At 25.2% G+C, this 22,644-nt stretch overlaps 1 protein-coding gene across 2 annotated transcripts in view; it reads right to left on the reverse strand.

Annotated features, from left to right (window-relative positions):
* Positions 1-22,644, reverse strand: part of LOC129964130 (ryanodine receptor-like) — a 214,693-nt gene that overhangs the window by 152,840 nt on the left and 39,209 nt on the right. For both annotated transcript variants that reach the window (XM_056078821.1, XM_056078820.1), the window contains exons 2-3: positions 3,606-3,710; positions 945-1,043 (exon numbers count right to left, since the gene is read on the reverse strand). In XM_056078821.1, the coding sequence (XP_055934796.1) occupies positions 945-1,043; positions 3,606-3,710 (204 nt within the window). The remainder of the gene's footprint in view (positions 1-944; positions 1,044-3,605; positions 3,711-22,644) is intronic.

Genomic DNA, 22,644 nt, shown 5'->3' on the forward strand with positions numbered 1-22,644 from the left:
CATTCATATATTGATTTAGATTAGAATTGTCCTAAATTCTAGCTTAGTTAGAAGAATTAAAAGTGAAACAATTTAATACAAGTTAATTCCACAGAAATAAAAAAAGTTCATGAATTGTTCGCCTATTATTAAAAATTTCCATGTAACATCGATTGACAATTGAGTTACGTAAAAATTGTAACTGAAAACATGTAGTGAAATTTTAGAGTAGATAATCTTATTACCTAGATCTCAATTATATTAAAACAGAGCATTCAAGTGAAAAAAACTCCCTGAGAATTTATTCCAATATTCTATTTTTTTAAATCGATTTATCATACCAATGTTTTGTTCTTCTCACATATTAATACAGCGTTATTAAAGTTTTTTTTACCCAGAAAGTTCATTCTAATGCTGCAGTATTAGAATCATTTCTTAAGCATACGAAGAACACCAAAAGGAATATACCTTGATATTTTTATTTTGTAATCTAACCGATAGTATTTTTGCAGGAGAAAAGAGAACAAGACGCAAACGCATAAAGCAAAAAATATCAATTATATTGCATGTTTGTTTGTCATGTGAGTTGACGTCGTGTGCAATGACACCAAAGTAGCAATATTAAATAAGTAAAGCATTATCTAAGTCTACCTTCAAAGACTTCTTTTATTTTCAAATCGTTATTCAGTGTGCATCTCTTCTAAGAAATAATCTAAATATTTTTTTCTGTCTGGCTAGCTTTATTATGCTGTTAGCCATAGGAATAATCCTTTTTTCAAAATTTTGTTTCAAAAAATATCTCGTTATTTGCTTGACATGTAAAGCTATAAATAAATTTCATTGGCATTCTTCCAATGTCTCAGACTATTTTAACATACCATTCAAATGTTTCTTGGAAATCATATTTAAAAACAATAGGATTGGTACTGTAAAAAGAACAACTGAAAAAGGACTTATTAGCTTACTGATTCGGAAGACATGGCTGTGACCATCTCTTGCAAAGCTCGAACAGACAAAGCTTGTTCGATGACGAAGACGCATGATGACATTTCTGGAGGCGTATTCTAAAAATAGAACCCAAAAAAAGTTAAATTATAATATGCATTCACAGTGTGTATGCATGCAATACTATAATTTTGACATCTAACTTTAATTTAGATAGAATATTGAAAAGTTGTTGTGTTCATAAATCTTTTATGATATTTCAAATATTCAATTTGTATAAACGCTACGGATGACTTGATTATCGAATCATTATTTTGATTTTAGATATTTAATACTTTTAATATTAGGAGTTTCAGGTTCTTTCCCAGTTTGCATATTATTTTGAAAATTTACTAATTTAATCCATTACTAATTATGTGTGAAAACTTTTGGCATTGTTTGTATGGCTTATGAATAAAAAGGAGATAAAAAAAACTAAGAACCAAAAAAATACTTACACAAGCAAATTTTTAAAAATTCTGCGGTAAAATACCGGAATATCCACTCGCTTTGACAAACACATTTCAATTAAAGCAAAATGAATAATAAGAATCTCTTTAAAAAGATGATTAAAAAAAATTCGCAATTATTATCTTTTTGCATAATAATTTCTTTTATATATTGTAATATAAATAAAGAATAAGGCATTTATTAACTTTATATATAACAATTGCAACTATTATATTTAGAACTCTACAGTGTCTAGGAGAGCCATAAAGAAATCAAAACCCGTTTATAGTGATAAGCATGAAAAAGGACACGTACAAAATATTAAATTACAATCAGTGAAACACAAAAAGCTGAATGGAACAAAGAAATTTCAGATCTTCAGAACATTTTGAATTCTTCGCGTTTTATATTGCCAAACTCAACAGTATTTCCTTTCAAATATTTTGGGGAACTGATCATAAGAATTTCAAAAACACATCTAAAAAGACCAAAATGGGCAATAAAAATGAACTTCCTACATTTAAAGAAAAGAAAATGTGGTCAACTCCTTCAAATATAAAATGGTTCAAAACACAAATGTACTTTCACTTGTTTCTTTGAAAAATACAGAACAGATTTTATGGACTAACATTTCAACTTTACTTTTTTAAGTTCAGTGAAAAGAAATATTTTATTAGTTTTCGTCTGAGCTGACAGAAGGAAGTGAATAAAAGAAATAAGTATGTAATCAGTAGAAAAGCTGCTTATTTTATAAAGCAATAGGAAATAAGAAATTTTAAAAAGAGCATAGAAAATGTTTAATGGGATATTAAAATTTGAAATTATCAAAAAATTCAACAAAAAATAATTTTTTATTTTAACGTTATAATACCAAAATATACGTTTATAGTAGAACAAAATAGTATTAAAGCGTACGTTATGGAATGAAATAAATAATTAATGAGTTCAAAAGGCAAATATATTTTTAATGGTTTTCCTCTAGACGAATGGAATTTTTTCTTTTCCAAATTTACTTATCTTTTAAATGGCCGAGGCGTATTAAATTTTCAGGATAAAGTACAAAATTTATAACTTGGATTCCTGTTATTCACTAAAATAAATCTGCTTACACATTTTATTTTATAATTTAGATAATTGATTTTAATTCAGAAAAGCCGAAATTGTAATACAAATTCAATGTACATATATAAGAATATTTCCTGAAAATTAACTTTTAAAGGAAATAAAAAAATAATATTCAGATTTGTAAAGAATGTATTTTTAATTGATAATAATGCAAAATTAAGCATAATTAAATTAATTAAAGTTAAAACTTGCATAATTAATAACTTAAAATCAAACAACGCATAGAGTTTTCAATTTTTATTTCTTAAATCAAATTTTTAAAATGACTAAAAAGATTTTTTTTTAATTTAATTCAGTTCAATGTATGCGTACCTCAAATTTCTTAACCCAAAGTCAATAATTTACAAGAAAGCTCAATGCATCCACTGTCACATTAATTAAAGTTCTAACAATAAAATAAAAAGATATAAAGCACATCCGATAAGCAAAATAAAATAAGCTTCATGTTTTAATTTAGGTCATTAAATACACTAAATATTTTTATACCATAAATTTACTATATATATTTAATAGGCATATTCATCAGATTTTTTTTTCTGGTTCATCAAAAAATCAAAGTATTAAATTTTCATGTTTCATCACATCAGGTAGCTTTAGCAAATTCAGCAATTGTTTAGTTTTTGACATTCTTAAAAATCATTCCAAACATAAGATAATAATAAACTCCATTTATTTAAAATGTCCACTAAAAATTAATGGTATTTTTTCTTCACATATTTGATATCGATTCTCTGTCAGTGCGCAGCTGACTTTGTGTAAATAAAATATGAATTAGTTGCTTGTCATTAATATTTTTATTTTCACTCTAACAAAAATTATTCTATGAAAATTCTTGATTTTACGGAGAGTAATTCTCATTTTATTGTTATAAGTAACACAACTAAAACAGTCCTCAAATATTCTTTAAAGTGTTTTAGGATTTAAAATTATTACTACAGATAAAATTATTTTGAACTATGTGATTTTTATTATAATTTTTCATGAATGATTGCAAACTAAAGCAACTTTTATTTACTAGTAATCATATTTTAGATTGGTGTATTTACTGGTAAATTAAATTTATTTACCTTGTCGGCGATATTTTCCAGAAAGCAGTGTCTGTTTCCAAAACCTTCGGCTGCCAAACATACTCTTTCTCCTGTTGCTGTACATTGCAGACATACCATATCGTCCTGAAAAAGAAGAGGTGCATTTCTTTAGATTCAAAATCAAAGAGTTCAATGGAATCTTTTCATACACATTCGATATTATTTTAAAGTGACAAAATTGATTTATCATATATACTCGAGCAAAGCACAATTTACAAATAGAAGAAAGATGACAATTTTCTATATTTATCAATATTTTTAACAATTAGTTCTTAAAACTAATGCATTATTTGATTAACACAATAATGTAAAACAATATTAATCTAATTATTTTATAGGATTCTAAAAACTTTTGAATCGTTTTCATCTTATGACAATTAAATCCAAATTCTTTATTTTAAAAAATAAACGATAGGCGCCTAAATTTTTTCTCTAAAATTAACAATGAAATAATGACATTAAAAGCTCAAAAAACTCATGACTCAAAAATGTGAATTATTATTTAAATTAATGTTTAGAAATATTGATCGCACACAAAAAATAGTTTTCAAAATAGCTTTCCTATAATTAAAAAAATCTCGGGGGCATGAAGTATATTGATATTTAAAAGGTTTTGCATAAAAGTAGAAACTTAGAAATCATATTTATAAATAAAAATTTAAAAAATTTCTAAATATTAAAGCTTAAATATTTATTAATCAAACACGCTTGTAAAAATTGAAATTCTTTTAAGTCAAACATTGTGAAAAAATTAAGATTTAAAAATACTACCAGTAAATAAAAATACCTGAAAACTTTTAGAAATGTTTTGTAAATACAATGATTATTAAATGAATTAATTTAATATTTACAAAATATTTTTGATGATATTAAAATTTAATCAATTGTAAAATGAAAGAAATTTATTTTGAATCATTCTTCTCTAAAAATATGTTTTACAATATTTTTATAGTATATATTTGTAGCAACATCCACTAATCCCATTTTTTCACAAATAGTAATTTTAGTTTGGAAAACTCATTATAAAATAACCGTTAACAAAGCTTATAATTTTTAAGGGAAATCAAATTCTACTTTACCGAATACATTATTCAAGTTTGAATTTAATGCTGTATTATTATTTCTAATATATTCTCTACAAATATTCTTTTCGTTAATGGTTCTCTATTTTAAAAACACTTTTTGCTGATTACATGCAAATTTTTCCATTAAATCCAACATCTTCCTTTTATATTGCAGTTGTATGCATCTATTAAATAACTGCATTTTTAGAAAATTATAAAATCAAGAAAAAAAATTAGGACAGTTTATAGAAGCTTTTGATATCTTCAAAACATTCATTTAAAACGTCGCCTACACTAAAGGCATCTGCTTCTCAATAAAATATTTTTAAGCAAAAGAATGAGCTAATAGTAATATATATAAAAAAGAAAAAAAAGAACAAACTACATATTTGTGAATCAAGAAAAAGATAAGATGCTACTTTATCCAATAATCATAAAATATTTTCCCCATTTTTGCAGCCATTATACCTGGATAAATTTTCTTTAAAAAATGTTAAAAAATATCATCGAAAAAAAAATCTAAGGTTTTTCATTTCACATTGTATTTTAATCAAGAATAAAGAACGAAGGAAAGATATAAAATAAGGAAAAAAACCGAAAGAATGTGATTAGATAAATAAGAAAATTAAATATTTCCTGAAAGGTTTAATAGAAATTTTTTTAAATAATTCCATCCTATTCTGAGTAAAACCTCTAAAATTCTAAATGAATGATTGTGAACATGATTATAAATAAAATCGATCAAATATGGGTTCGAATGCTTGCTTAGTAATCTATCACTAGAAATCCAAGCACATATTTCGTTTTACTGTCAACATTTTTTTTTTTTTTGAAAAATGTTATTCACTATGCGTGACTGCCATAAAATATAAATGCAAAACGCATATAGCAAGAAATAAATAAATGAAACAAATACTATAAATCTTTCTTTCGTCCAATTTTGATCGTTATATTCCTGGGCACGTGGACAAATGGCTTACGAGACAAAATAATGCCTGGCATACAGAACATTTAACATACATTCTGCCGATATGATTGTATTTTTTATTAATATTAATGTATTTAATATTGTATGTATGAACAAAAAAAATTAAAGGGCATTCTAACCCCTAATACAAAAGATTTGAACATGATAATATTTTAGAATGCCTTGCCTGTTTTTATTTTATTAAAAAAAAATTTCCTCTAAACTATAATGCACACACACAAAAAAATTATATTCAATATCGACGCATTACTCCTGAATGCGAAAACAAATTGCTGAAACAATGAAAAATACTGTTGTAAATACAATAACATTTTTTTAGTGTTTTTAAATTTATAAAAAAATGTTTGAAAATACTAGACTGGTATCACTAAAAAGCTTTTTTTTTTAATTTTGCCAAAAGGCCTTTTCATGCACTAATAAGCCAGGAATTAATGACGGAAAAATTAAAATCCTAGTAAATTTTTAATTAAAAATCTACATAATATTTTGAAAATCATTTTCTTAGTGAACTACCCAAGAATAAGACGCCTACAAGAGTAAGACTCCAACCCAAGAAGTACATGCGTGCTAAATGTGGCGACTCTAAGTCAAACGATCTGCCTTGTAAAGCATTTTGAGCATTCATTTTTTCAATAAGCTTGTTAATATTACAGAAAGTACACTAGCCTGTAAGCATTATCATGTTAATACCGAAGGAATGCATTGAATTTTGCACTATTACATATATGCAGGGTACCTAATAGCCTTTGATAAGATAATTATAAAGAAAAACAGTAGTGATGAAAATACCAATTTTGTAGCTATCGATAAAAAAAAATAAAGAGATTGAAAAATTAAAAAATGAAAAAAAAAAGACATTTGGTAAAATTACAAAAATTTTTGCTTATTTTACTATACAAACACCAATTTAATTTAAATTGCTATTATTACTATTCATTGCGTTCTATAGCTCTTTCAATTCCGTATGTACACTACTACGTTGAATTATTTACATATAACTTGCATAAAATCTTCTATTGCTCCCTGCTATTCACTTTTATGTTATTTATTTACTTGCTCTTTGAAATCCATATTCCACTTATTCAGTGTTATTACAGCAACTAATTACTTTTCACAGTGATTTTTATATTAATCTAAACAACCTCTATACTTTTTATAGAGCTGTTTTTTTGTTAAATTGCTGTAAATTGATGCGTTGCAATTTCTATCATATATCAATTTTTAGTCAATAATATAAATAAAGTTTAAGTTTTCATTCAACAAATTATTTTTAAGCCTGTTAGATAGTCTAGAATTGTCCGATTAACTAAACACGCGTAATTATATGTTTGAAAAGCATTTAATTTTTTATTTGCTTCTACAGGTTTAAAAAGTTGGACGAAAAGCACATTCCTTTATAGAACTCACTGCCTTTCGTCGATAGAGGTAGAAAACGTATGCTTTGATTAAATAAAAACTCTTGTGATGAGAAAAAAATAAATAAACTGGCTCCCGAATTTCCTTATAATAGTATAATTTATCCAAACTTGTTGCTTGACCAGCTTGTTGGCCTAGATTATTGACTTTTTAAATTGTTAAATGATTAATAAGGAATGCATTTTTATTTTTTAATTTTATTTAATGACTGAAAAACATGAATTCAGTTGAATCAATTTACATCAAATTAAGAAGAGTACACATGTAAAATAAATGTGGAAGTGAAAATTCGACTATGGAGTTAAAGATTAGCAACAGCACGTGATTGAATGTTTTGATAGATAAGTTGGAATTCCAATGTAATATATCAAAAGAGATTTTGTATGAAATTTCTTAGAAACATATTATTAAAATGAAAGGACAATATTATAAAGAAATGAAATTGTTATCATTAAAAAGGCAATTTTTATTTAGTCTTAAAATGAAGCATAAACCCTTTTCTTTAACATAATTGATTTGGAAGATATGAGCATCTATTTTTCTTGACAAATAATAGTGATTACCCATGTTTTACTGGTTAACCCTGCTTGTGCGCTCGATTCAACTTCCTGTTTGAAGCTTATTTCTTATTTGCTTTTGTATCTTCTTTCCGCTGACTGAATACAATTTTTGATGACACAGCAAATACTCTTCAGAATTTTTCTAATAATATTTTAGCTCCATTAATTCGCTAAACGAAGCGACGCATTCAATTCAGCAGCAAAAATGTATAAGCAGTCTGAAATTTCTACGATGGTCTGTTGATAAATGATTGTTGCCATTCAACAATAAGTAATAAGAGAGATTTCTGTGCCACGTACGTTAGCGCTTTATTTATATAGATATGTTTGTTCACTCATCCTTATTTATGTTAAGTAATAAAAACAGATGTTGCTTTGGAAATATATAGAAGATAATGAATAAATTTATATATTTTTAGATAGACTATCAAGACAAAAGTCTATCTAAAACGATCATATTTCATAACGATGTAATATGATGTTATATGCATCATATTACATCGTTATCAATGATGATGTTATAAATAGTTTTTGATGAAACACTGAAAATAATATTTGCTTATACTGAATAGAACGAAATTGAATATATAATTAAGTATATATTTATTGAGCATATATCTATATTAATTATTATAAATTTTATTATTTCTATTATTTAAAATTAGCTTCATTTTTTTTGTAGAAAAACAAGAAACAAAAAAAAGAACTGTTCTGATAAAGAATTTTATTCATATTTTAATGATAAAATATTCTTATTTTTTCAATATTTTCATATTTTTATTGTTTTAATGTCAAATTTTATAAATATTTGATGCGATAAATAATGAGTGAAAACTATGCCATCGTGTCATTTATAATGTACAATCAGTTGTTGAATTCCCCTGGTTAGTTTCTTAAATGTCACGCCACATTTCATGCTCAAATTGAGGATTAAGTATATATTTTGGAATCTCTTCCTGTGTTCGAAATAGTCAACAATTTTGTTTCCAAAATCATATAATGTAATTCACCCATCTAGCTTGTTGCATTTTTAAATTATCGCTTTCAAGTACACACAAATGGACAGACAGTCAAGTTCGATGGATATGGTTCAAAATTCGATACAGATGTACGAACTTGTACTTCTAGTAATAAACCCTTATGTTAAATTTCATCTGCCTAATTCATTGTGTTTTTGAGCAAGCACATAAAAGGAAAAACAGATGAATTTCCCGTAAATTTATCCTGTACAAAATTTGGCAGCAATCTAAAGTTTTCGAGTAAAAACCGCATGCGAAATTCCATTTAACATGTTCTTTCTATTTTCCATCGAGTAATCATACTTATAATTACCGAGAGTTTTCTTTCGGTAATTTTTTTGCATGTTCCATACAAATGCCGACTTCGAAAAACTCATATTTTTATTTTCAAAATCCTTAACATGACCATTTTATGTTTCATAGTATAGCAAAGGAAACGCAAGCAGACAGACATAATTCCAAAAGTGTGTTTTCAAGTCTCAGGAGGGTTTGAAAAGCGGAAATGCACAAAAATCTCGAAGGCAAATTTTTAGGAGATTTTAATATTTTATCGTTATTTAGATAATATATTAGAAAGTGAGCATGGAAGCTGGTTTTTAGACAAACAAAAATTATCTGCTTTATAGTAAAAGCTATATAAAAGCTTTTATAATGATTCGTTCAAAAGAAAAAAGGCAGCTACTGGCCTTAAAAAAAGAATTCAATTCAAATACTAAGCAAGTAATATTTTACAATTTGAAAAGATATTTGATGTTTGCCAACATAATTTAAGAGATTTTAAAAAAAAGTATTTTTAAGCATGAAAGTTATAAATCAGCCATCATCGCAAAGCAGATACATTCGCCTTCGAAATATGAAATCTGTAGTCATTAGTGTAAAAGACAGATATTCATTTCTGAAGAATAAGATTCCTTACGGTTATGAAATAATTTTAGTTCCAATTAGCAATGCTATCTTATTATTTAATCAATATCATTTCCTTAAATTCTCATTATCTTTTAATCTTATAATTATATCTTATTATTTAATCAATACCATTACTTTAAATTCTCATTATCTATAATCTCAAAAGATCAGTTTAAATCAGTGAAATCTATCCCTAAAATAGATGTTCTCTTTACATTTTAAATGAAGATAAAATAATTCAGAATAAGTTTTCTTTATATAATTTAGGATTATTCCTATTTATGTGTTTTTTAAATTATTGGAACTTCTGAAAATTAAATTTAAAACATATAAATCCTTATTATATGATTCCAGTAATATTATTTCAAACAATTATTTTCAGTGAAAAATTTCCAAAATAAAAATACAGTTCATTTTTATATTATTTTTAGTTTAAATGCAATTTTTGATCTGATTCTGATTCTTGGAAAAATTATTGAAAAAAAATGAATTGCACTTTGGAAACTGCACTTCTAAATAAATATTTATTGCAAATGCATCTCATTCTCCTAATGCACGACAGTACGTGCCAGACGTTTCGAAATTTGAAAGAATAAGGTTATCTTCCGCTTTCCAACGGATCTGCAGTTTGAAAGAAAAGGAAAACTAAAATATATAAAACGTTTATTATTCTAAGAATAATAAACGTTATATATATATATATATATATATATATATATATATATATATATATATGGATTTGATGCAAAATAATAATTTTAGGGAAATGGATGTCAATTTTTAACCTGAGGAATTTTGTATTTATCTTCTTAGTGAGATTAAGAAAGCTGAGAATACATTTTAAACTTATTTCATTTGATCAATTAAGTAAAAATTTGGCTCAGATGTATCATTTAATGTCATCATCATATATCGAATTTCGTTTATCCAGTTAAGTGCATTTTTGAGTTATTGTTTTCGTGTGCATTTGAGTAAATAGTTCGTTAAACGATTAACTCTGATAATGAAGTGGATCGTTTGGTCCAATCAATAAACGTCGATTTGCTTTGACAATTGAATTTAATGAGCTAAATAAAATTAATATTGGATTTATTATATGATTCCAGTATTATTTCTGTATGGAATGATTTCATATTATATATGTTAACAAAACATTCCATTTTAAATATTTTTAAAATGTAATAGTGTTTTAAATTCTAAAAAAATCCATGTAAAAGTTTTCAAAAGAACAGGATACTGCTTCAGATATACGTAGTATTCTCAAAGATTATCCCATTACAAAGAGTAAAAAATTAGTAGGATTGGTAGATCCAGTTTCAATGAATTATAATCTCGGAAATCTTATAATCTTATATTTGAAGTCTTCAGTAATTTTTATCGTCAATAAAAATCGGAATTTTAAAACCGTCAGAAGTTATATTGGATGAGTCCAAAAAATGAGCGTTCATGAAATCATGCTCTCAAAACGATGGCGTCAACAAAGAATATTTAGTACAGAAAAGAGAAAACTGAAAGCAATATCTCAGCTTTCACGTTTTAGGAATGAAATCTCATCTCATTTTTGTTAAGTCAGCGGATCTACTTGCTTTAGGGAAAAAGATAAGAAATGTACGATCTATTGATTAAACCAGGGGAATTTTTATATTTAAAGTAGAAGTGTATGTTCAATTCATAAGTAACAAAAAATATTTATTTCAAAGATGTGAATAAACTGAATTTATTACATACATTATAATTTTAACAAATGCACTAGTTATAACTCATCGTCATTTAATAATATTAAATAAATATTTCAAATGGAAACGAATGAATGCATCATTAATCACAAATCAATAAACTTTAATTACAAACCGTAGTTTTATGAGAAAATATACTCGGCCAATTTCAATAAATGTTTGCCTTAACTTTTTCAAATCAAATTTTATGATCTTTGACACGAATAAATTGAAGGTAATGAAACTTTAAGTGTCGTCATTAGACCACCCCACTTTCACTTTTTTTAAATGAGATACTAGAGATGATGAGGTATCAAGGTGATTAAATTTATTTTCAGTGTGAAAATCGATACGTGGACAACTTAAATGAAAGCTAACAGTTAGAATTATTTATTTCAGCACCTGCAAGTTATATTAAGAGCAATAAAGTCTTAATTTTTTTCTAGAAGTCTTCATTCATGCATACATTTATAAACTTTTTCCCGCAGAAATCACGCTATAAGCATCCAATTAATGAATTTAATTTGAAATCATGATTATAAGTTGGATATTTCAGTAGTGAAAAGATACCGTCAACTAACGGTTTTAATATCAAGTAGCTGTTGTTTATTTTTCAACGGATTTTCTCTTGTATTATTATTACCTTATCGTATAAGTTTATTTAATATTAGAATCTTTTGAATAATATTAAAAATGTATTGAAATTTATATATAAAAATTTTGCCTCAGCTTTTATCACAATTTTGACACAATCTGACTTTTGAATCATTTAAATCAGAGCAAACAAATAATCCATTGAATTTTTTTTATTATCAAAAACTGTGATGGATTCCAGTCCGCCAAGAAAAAGTAAATAAATATTGTAAAACAAGTAAAGAGATTTTTTTTTAACATTCTAGATCGTGTCAAATTTCTAAAAATAATTAAAACCACAAATTTCATTGTTTAATAGTACAAATTGCAACAACTTTCAATAAAGTTTCTTTGGATTTAAATCTAATTCGTCACAGTTAATGAGTGCGTTTCGTTCATTTAATTAAACCATTGCACTCGGAAAAATAATTCGATGCACAATTATTCACTTAATACAAGTGTTTGTTTATTGCTCCAATATATATATATATATATATATATATATATATATATATATATATATAATATCATTACGTATATGTATATAATTGTTTTACGATTAATTTCCCTGAAAAATTAATCTACTTTTTACCATTCTGTAGGTATTTTTAACAATCAAAAATGAAAAATAAATAAATAAAGCGTCAAAATGATGCACCGTATCGAATGGTGCCTGAGTGGTACCATTAGAGTGCAGAGGGTTAATATCTATTGTTTTATGCACAAGGAGTAACAAAAACGTATGAATTTAAATGACTATTAAATAAACAATCAATAACTAAAATTTTATACAGAATAAAAGTTCTAAAAGAGAGTTATTCTGTAATTAGTTACAAACTTTCTCTATTTCTTATTTTTTTAATTATTAAAATAATAAATACAATTATTATGAACAATTATTCCGATGCGCCTCATTTCCAGTACATTTTTCAAATCGTTGTGACCTTTCTTTTTAAAATGTAACGGATTCTAACTGAATATCTCAGAATAATTTCTCTCAGAAAAGTAAATATTATTTATAAATTGCACATCTCATTATTTCAGCATCAATATCCAATACAGAAAATAATCTACCGATTCATCGCAAAATTCTTTGCTTCTTTTAAAAGGCGAAACATTTTGGAACTCATCCAATTTGCAACTCATTAATGTAATGACTTATTGTGTAGGTCAGAACTGTTGAAGCGAAATATTCTCGAACATTCTAATAAAACGTAAATGGAAGAAAATAAACTTTAAAACTATTTGGAACTGATTGAGTCGTCTAGCGTTTCCAATTCAACTTTAACTGGATGCGTGGCAGCAAGTTTTAGTATTTTTATATAAACAACAAATGACCCTTCAGTCTTTTCAATGCATATTCATGAGTTTGGACGGCTACTTCACTTTCGAACCAGCAGTGCTGGAATGAAGACGTGATGTGAAGTTTATGAGCTTATTACAGAAATTAATTTGCAATCAATATACTGGTGGACTGTTGCCAGGCGATATAAGCGAAATAGTAGCACAAAATATAGTATAGTTACTGAATGTTTAAATGGATCAGGGATGGTTGAGATCACTATTAAAAAAATTCAAAAACTATCATCCAATAAAAAAACCGAAATAATTTGAAATAGTTAATATTGTGTTCCTTAATATCCTTAAGATCTATACCAATATTAACTTATAGAGCTAATTTGCATAGTTCACCTAAAAAACAGAAATAAAATAAATTAAACAGATTTAATTTTAAAAATTAATTTCGAAATAATTGCCCTCCTTATTTTTGCTGCATATAAAAATAGTTAACCTATTTTGAATGAATATTGATTGCGATTCCCTTTAGATATAAATTCCTGTTTCACGGAAGTGTGTTCTATCAATTATTATTTAAAGGCATGGGTTTGATTCTATGATTCCTTTCTATTCTCTACCCTCTTTTCTGAATATAACCTTTAAAATTCGGAGTGTTATTACAACAAAAATTTCCTCGATAAGTTCAGAAATAATTCAAGGGAATTATTTTTAAAATATACACAGAAATAAAACGCATGGGCCAAACATTTTATGTTATTTGAAAGTGTGTGTGTGTGTGTGTGTGTGTGTGTGTGTGTGTGTGTGTGTGTGTGTGTGTGTGTGTGTGTGTGTGTGTGTGTGTGTGTGTGTGTGTGTTTTGCATTCAATCGATATATCAATATATCAGCACCGCTGAATCACTTATCGTATTGCCGTCATGAGTTTCAACAAAAGAGTTATTTTATCAATCCTTCCCAAAATGACGATCAAAAAATAAAAAATGTATACATTTAAAATAAGTCTGAAAGTGTAAAATAAATTTGAAAAAATAAAAGCTCTAAATTTATTCTTTAACCCAGTATATTTTAAACTTGAGCATTTGAGATAAATCTTTAATGATATTATTCCTTATAAAGCCTTGGCAAAATTTAGCCACGAACATTAAGCAATGTAATTGAAACTGCTCGAAGTAACTTTGTTTAAAATCTTAAAAGTGGTTTTCAGAAAAATAATTAAACTCTTTAGTTTTTAAAGAACTTTATGGTACTGTCAAACGTGTCAAAGACAAATTGAGATAAGCGTTTAGATAAAAACGAGTTTGACAAGTTAGAGTCAAACTTGTTTTATCTAAAGTGGGACTTTTCAGATGAAATCTTATTTGTATTGAATGCATGATGTCTTTGATAAAATCAGAGATAACGGAAACATCATTTTATTTTGACATCTGTAGCCATTTATAAAAGAAAAAATTGTAATATATACATATATTTATAAAATATTACTTCCAGATAATTTACAAAGATATTTATTGCATATTTTCCGCATTCCATTATATTTTAACACGTTGCCACTGAGCACATTTCTAATATTATGATAAATCTAAATTTTAATTCATGTTCACGAGTTAATTCGCATCAGACTCGAGAGGACAAGTTTTTCTAACTTAATTTTCTTATTTTATATATATATATATATATATATATATATATATATATATATATATATATATATATATATATACAAAAGTATTAGAATCAAGTTAATAGGAAAAACAAAAACCAAATAAAAATTAAACCATAAAAATTATTAAAAAATATTAAAAAAGAATCCGGTCTGAAGACTTTTTCAAGGGTCACCCTCAGGCAGGGATTCAAATAAAGGGATTTTTTCTGTGAGGACATACAGACATTAAGTCTAATAATGATTCCTCGTGACCCGAAAATCCCCCGAAATTATGCTCAAGAGATATACCATTTTAACAGAAAGGAAATACAAAATAACAAATTAGAAAAAAAAATAATGTTATATATATATATATATATATATATATACTTAATAGATTTCGTGTAGATTATTAGAATATATATAATATTAGATAAAAATGTATTAGAAAATAATTTTAATTAGAATACATTTAATAATATCTACTAAATAACTACATTTAAATAAAAATACATTGAATATATTATTTTCAAGTCAGATGAAGAGTTAAAATAGAAAACGTTTGGTCACTTTATGACACATCAAATAACAAAATACAGTGACTATGAAAACAGAACTATAAAAATATTTGAAAATAATACTTATATTTTTTTATTATAATTTTGATTATTTTTGTCTTACTCATATATATATTCTTGTGTAAAAAATTACCCAATATATCAAAAATATGCACTAATATTTTGAATAATATTCATGTCTTTTTAACATTAAAAACATTTCATCCTTGCTTGAATAATCGATAATCAAAATTTATATTAAGCGAAATATATAATTATTAAAATTTATAATTTATTTTCTTTTATATAAAAGTTTTGTTATATATAAAACAATATGTCTCTTTGACATTTACTGCATATTTTATTTTAAACAATTTGTTCATAAATATCAAATCGGAAATATATAGAGAGGATTCTTAATTCACTCAATATTTCAAAAGAATATTCCTCTTGAAATATTATTAGACGACATTTCATAAGCAAAATTCTTAAAGCCCGGAATAGCTCATCAAGAATATTTCAAGAAATGACATTTCTGAAGGCAGGCGCCTTGAATTCTTTTTCTTATTTCTTTTCCCTATCCAACAGACATCATTTACCACCATTATCATTGGAAATCGAACGGAACTGACTCGAGAAAGAAAAAAAATGATGCCAAAGGCATACTTCTGCCACAACATTAAATCGAAAAAGCATTAGATACGAAAAAAGAGCACGAGGTATTTTTTTTTCTTAATTGCGCTTTTGTGTTTTGCCAGGTAATGTTTTTGTATTTAATGGTGGTGGTGAACTATGTCTTAAGAAGGAGATGAAAAAAATGTATGATATAGAGCTATTTAATAAACTAATGGGTATGTGCTTCACAGAAAATTAACATGTTTTATATTTCTCAAATGGCAAAACCTCAAAGCGGAATTTTATCAGACATCTGTATTTAGGTATAGTTTCAATGTAATCGAAGTGTCTTAGTCTTGAAAATTTTAACTAATTTATAATTACAATAAATCAATATATTTTTATTTTATTTATTATTTTTATTTAATAAACAAGAAGGTATTTATTATATAACAATGAACAATAAGTAGCAAAACAAACATTTAACTTAGTAAACACTAATGTTTTACCAATTAATTGATTATTCAATCTATCTGATAAATTTATTGTCTTCGCGCATCTGATACATAAAAAAATGTTGTCGAATTTATTGTTTATTGTGAATTATTATTAGAAATAAAAAGTATTGTCAATGCTATTATTAGTTTATTATTATTAAGAGAAAAAAGTATTTATTTAAAAAGCTACGAAGTGTTTGTTTCATCTAAGGTAAGTCTATTACAATAAATAGTTAGATATGATAGAAATTTAAAAATATAAATTTAACTTATTTTATTATTTTTTTTACTAACAACAAAGTATTCACATGATAATGCAATGAAATATAAAGTAGCTTTATACTGCATTGTTTTAAATTTAAAAAGTATTTACTTTTTAATATTGCTGGATTGTTATTAAAATTTATTTTTCTGTCATATTATTTCATTTAACTAATCTAGTTTTGATACTGTAGCAGAGCACATCAAGCAAAAGATATCTATATGAAATTGCAAATAAAAATTCTTTACGTATAAGTAGATAGTAAAAATTAGTAGTAGAAAAATTCGTAGATAGTAACAATTATCTACGAACTTATCTAATAAATAAAAGTTATCTACAAACTTATCTAATAAATAAAAGTTATCTACGAATTCCAAATTTAAATAGTTTACGCTCAGTTTGCTTCACTGTTGTTTGTATGCGCCGATTTTTTCGAACACGTGTTCAAATATCAAATTCAATTGATTTATATTTAAAAGCAAATTGACTATTTTGATCAGTTACAATATAAAAATCAACGAAATAAAATCAATCTCCTAAACCAAAGAATACAAAAGAAATTTTGCGAAAAAAGTATTAAATTATTTTTTATGTCAAAAGTCCGCGTTTCAAATTTAAAAGTGCACTGACAACTTTGATTATCAATCACAAAAAACAAAAATCTACGAAACAAGATAATTCCCCTGTGCCAAAGAAGGCCAAGGAAATTTTAGACGACAAGAGGCAAACTATTTTTATCCTCAACCAACTCTCGCTAAATTTAAAAGGCTGCAAGAACAACGAAAAGAAGGGGGGCCCTTCGGTTATTTACATTTCAGACGCAAAATCTTCCCTACCCCTTTCACTTCCCACTCTTATTTAACGGAAGAATGCTAATGGATCCTTCCGGATGGAAGAGTTCTTTAAACAGATTAGTGGTTTAATTTATTCAGCAGAAAGAGTGAGAGTGAAGAGAAATTAAATTAATCCATCCAGAAGGAATTAAATAAATGAATCGCGAAGCAGATACTGTTGTTGAGACTTGTTAAGAAAAGGTTAAAAGAGTTAAACGCAAAATTGGCTGGTTTAAACATTAGTTGAAAAGGGATTAAGTAAAATGTGATTTCGCTTTACTCACAAGTATTAAATATATTTGCTTTAGATGATTATGTATATGTTTATTTTTCTAAATAAAATGCTTAAAGCTTATATTTCAATGGCATGCAAAAAAATTTGATTTTTTTTTTTATAAATTTTGAAAATTTCATAAATTCGATAAAAATTTGAATAATTTTTGATAAATGATTTTTGCTGGACTCTGCAAGATGGTTATAGATTTTGCATTATGTCGTGTATAGTGCTAATGCTTAACCAAAAAATGGAAGAAATGCAATAAATTTTAAGTGAAATCTAATTAATTTTCTAAATGATTAAATTGATGTTTATGATGAAATTTAAATGAAATTATTTAAAATAAAAAGTTTAAATTCTGAAATATGGGCTTTAATCTGTAGCTGGTTTAAAAAAAAAGACATTAATTTTGCATCAAATTTTAAATATCTATATCCAAATGAATATAATGTAAATAAACTTCGATTCATTAAGGCAATATTTTGTATCTAATGCGATGGTCATATATTTAAAACATTATTCGTGGCATATTCGTGACATAATCATGAATATGTAAAAAAATGCAAGAAATGTTATGAAAGTAGCATTTTATGCAATCAAGAAGATTTATTCATATTATTAAAGTTTATTAGATTGATTTTTTTTAATTCAGATATCAAAAGAGGCATGTTATATCAAGAAAACCATACCTGAATTAATGCACCAACACATATGCATAACAATAATTCCGATTATATACAATTTTTATGACATATTTGTGTATGCAAATTATTAAATATGGAAATCCAATTTTTTTTCTTCAAACAATAGAAGGCAAAATATTATTTATAATATTCTTTTAATTTTCATATTCTTATTACATTATTTATAAAGATTAAAATATTATTTGTAATATTCTTTTAATTTTCATATTCTTATTACATTATTTATAAAGATTAAACTGAACGCTAATAAAACTATATAATACAAAATAATACTGTATAAAACTGTATAATACTGCATAGCATATAGAAAATTCTAGAAATATAATTTTACTAACGAATAATAATTTTTCTTAACGAATTAGAAATCAAATTAAAGGAAAATCTAAGTTATTTGGAATAATTTTAAGGCAAATGGAAGTAACCATATTTAAAGGGTGATATTCCTTAAACTATAACAAAAACTAAGAAGATGCTGTTGGAAATGCAATTTCAACACCTTTTAGGATTTCATTAGCTATATTCCTTTCATAATCAACAATGAAAATAGTTCATTTCTATTTATAATTTTTAATCAAATGAGATATTTTTATTTTTTTAATCATGCAAAAGTATTTGAAGTTTCACATTTAAATCTACTTGAGGATTTTTTAAATGTTTAAAATAATCCACCTAAGATGTCATAAATAAAAAAAAATCGTAAAGATGCTTTCTTATTTCAACACTCACATCGATTCACAAATGGTTGATTAAATTAAAATAAATATTTTATACAAAACACGATGTCAAAAAATTATTAATTTATATTGAAAGAAAAACTAAATTTTCAATAAAATGTTGAATATTATTTAATATAAAATACCAGTGAATTTAAATTCAAATAAAAATAATTTCATCTTTTTGAATTGAATATGCAAAGGCAAAATCAAACAAAGTAACGGCCTATTAATTTGCATCTCATATCTTTATTATTTAGTAAGCTGGTTCTTGATTCCAAGTTTGAATCTTCCTATATACTCTCAATCTAATATATAGGTCTACTTTCGTGTTAGAATATCAGTGAAAATAGATAAATGGCGATATATTATTTCTCCTCAAACTATTTATATTATATTTATTATATTCTATTTATTTATTTATGAAGTTAGACTGCTTAATACTAAAATTTGGGCAGAAATGAAAATTAAAAATAAATATATATGGTTATTTGATTGATTTATATGTGTATAATTTGAAAGTCTTAGAAAGTAAAATTTATTCTTATTTAAATTATTTCATACATTTATATTGTAGTTAAAAGTCTCAATTTTTCAGTGTTTTAACTTCATTCCTTAGTTTTAATTCTTAAGAAATGATATAATGGAATGTGTCTATTCATTCAATATTTTAAGCCATTTCTGTTTTTACAAACATTCTACTGTATGGCTCTCTGCCTACAATAATATATAACTATGTGAAAAAAAATAATGATTTTAAGGCATTTTATTACAGGATGTAAGATTTTTAATTATTTCACGAAAACAAATACAAATTTCATAAAATTAATCAACAGAATGAAATTGATCCAGTTCACTAGAACTCAAGCGATTTGAACACAACCATTGAATATATCTTGTATAAAAAATCGACAGTTGAAAGTTTTCAATTTTATGTTTATCCATAAAAATGGAAACCATTATGTAACACATTTAAGATTTCAAGTTTTTATTTTTTAAAATTATAATTTAACTTTCAAGTAAGAGTCTTTCACACTTTTAAATAATTGTTGAACATTAAATTATCAAACATTGTTAATGTACCAGAAAATTAGTTATATGAAAAAGAATAATGACATGATAAAGGAAAACAGAAGGTAAGATAAGCATCATTAAACAAAATTCAACATGTGCATAAATTATTTTAGAAATATTTCATACATCCATTAGATGGTATCAAATATCTACATTCTATAATTTGAATGCATACTATAGTATTCTTAATTTTTTTTATTAAATGCCATGAATAATGCTACTATTTTGAAACTGTTACAAATTAAGTTTTTTTTTTATCATGTTAAAAAATGTTCGTCAAAATATTCATTTTATTACCAGTAAACGAATCTTTCATGAAATCAACGCTTTTAGATAAATTTGAAATGGACTATCGTTTCAGAACCCAAAATAAAAAAAAGTCACAGATCGCTCTACTTTAAATAAAACAGCTTTGCAAATTCACCATCTGAAAATCTCAAGAAATTTTAAATAAAATAATCTCAGTCTTAGCTATCAATTGCACCTCTACTTCCTTGGAATTATATTTGCATACTTTTATTTACCACTTTCAGATTTTCCTAAAAGAATGTGCTCATATATATGAAGATATTTTTATCAGTTTTTTTTTAATTCCCTTCGTATGTATCAATGCAGACTGATTCTATTTCTCTAAATATTCATGAATAGTAAAATAATGCATAAAAAGCAAATTTAGTGCAAGGCTTTTACATAAAAGTTCTATTTTTCAAGTCTTTTTTTTAATAATCGAATTTATTTTCCAAATTTTAAAATGTGATTATTTGATGCAAAGATATTTGGAGGTATATCATAGAAAATGCATGCTAAATATATATTATAAAATTAGTATCATAGCAAAAGAATTTGTTTTCATATTTTCATTCAGAAATCTAATTCAAAATTAATTCAGAGTATTAATAAGTTAAAGTATACAAAATCTGTTCAATACCAGGTTTATAGTTGTTGCATAATATTAAATTAATTCTGCATGTGTGTTTGAAATGGCATTAATATTGTAAGAAACATAAGTCTTGACATAAAACCGACATTAAAGTATTACTTTTATTTCAAGGATGTTAATTTAATAACAATTTATATGATAATATTAATAGATTTACGCTATACAGACAAACCCAAGAAGCTACTAAACCAAGAATATTAGCAGAAAAAATTTTCATTTCACAATTATTCCACAAAAAGAAATTTATTTTATTTTTTCCATGTACAAAACAATTCAATCTGTTCTGCACATTTATTGCACCTATCATAAACAGTTGATCTTTTCAATTAAATTAAAATTTTCTCTTAAATTAATTAGTAATTGCATTATAGCCCTTTGAAGATAAAACTCACATTGAAGAACATATATTTCCCTTTATTTAATCGATGCCATTTTTAACAGAAAAATGTTATACAAAAATGCAATATATTTAATACAATTAATTATCATAGAAATGAAAAGAATTTAAATAAGTGAAATATAGAAACCAAACCTTTTTCATAACAATTTAAAAACATGTTTTAAATTATTTAACTTTTAAAATTGAGCAACAAATCAACATTTTATCATGTCTCCAAATAGACCTCAATGTTTTCTCTTTCATTTCAAATGTTTTGGTTATAGTTACGATATTAACGATTTGAATGAATTTGAATGCAAAATTATTGTACAGATACATCTAAAGTACAATTCCTGGAAATATTGTTGCCGTATTTGTAAAATATATTGTTAAGTAACAAACTGAATGCAGAAAACCTTACAAGTAAATAATTTAATTTTATTCTACCGTTTCTATAAATGATCAATTGATGTAAAGCTCATATTTTTTTCTTTTCCAGTTTCTAATATTAATAGTATATTTATTCCAATGGAACTATAACACATTTTACAATATATGATAAATTTCAGATAAAAGGGAATAAACAAAAAATTTTTTAAAACTGATTCCTATTTGCTTGATTGCCGAAATATTTGAGTTAGTTTAGAGAAGCAAAATATTATTCCTTACTATAATTCATTTAGAATATCAATTAAAAAAATTTCAGTAACAAAAGCTATTTGTTTGCATGTATCCGTTGGCAGAGACCTTTGAAATGGAATTGCGAAATTTGACATAAAAATGGCCTAGATAACACCAAAGATTATAGGCATTGTCATTTTTACAGTGTTATTCTGAAAGAAAAAATATTACACAAATGATATCCATAAAACATGCTTGAATGTAGACAAATCTTTTTCTGCTTATGTTTATATGTTCCTGGAAAT

This window comes from Argiope bruennichi, chromosome 3 (assembly GCF_947563725.1).
Source record: "Argiope bruennichi chromosome 3, qqArgBrue1.1, whole genome shotgun sequence".
Classification (NCBI taxonomy): Eukaryota; Metazoa; Arthropoda; class Arachnida; order Araneae; family Araneidae; genus Argiope; species Argiope bruennichi.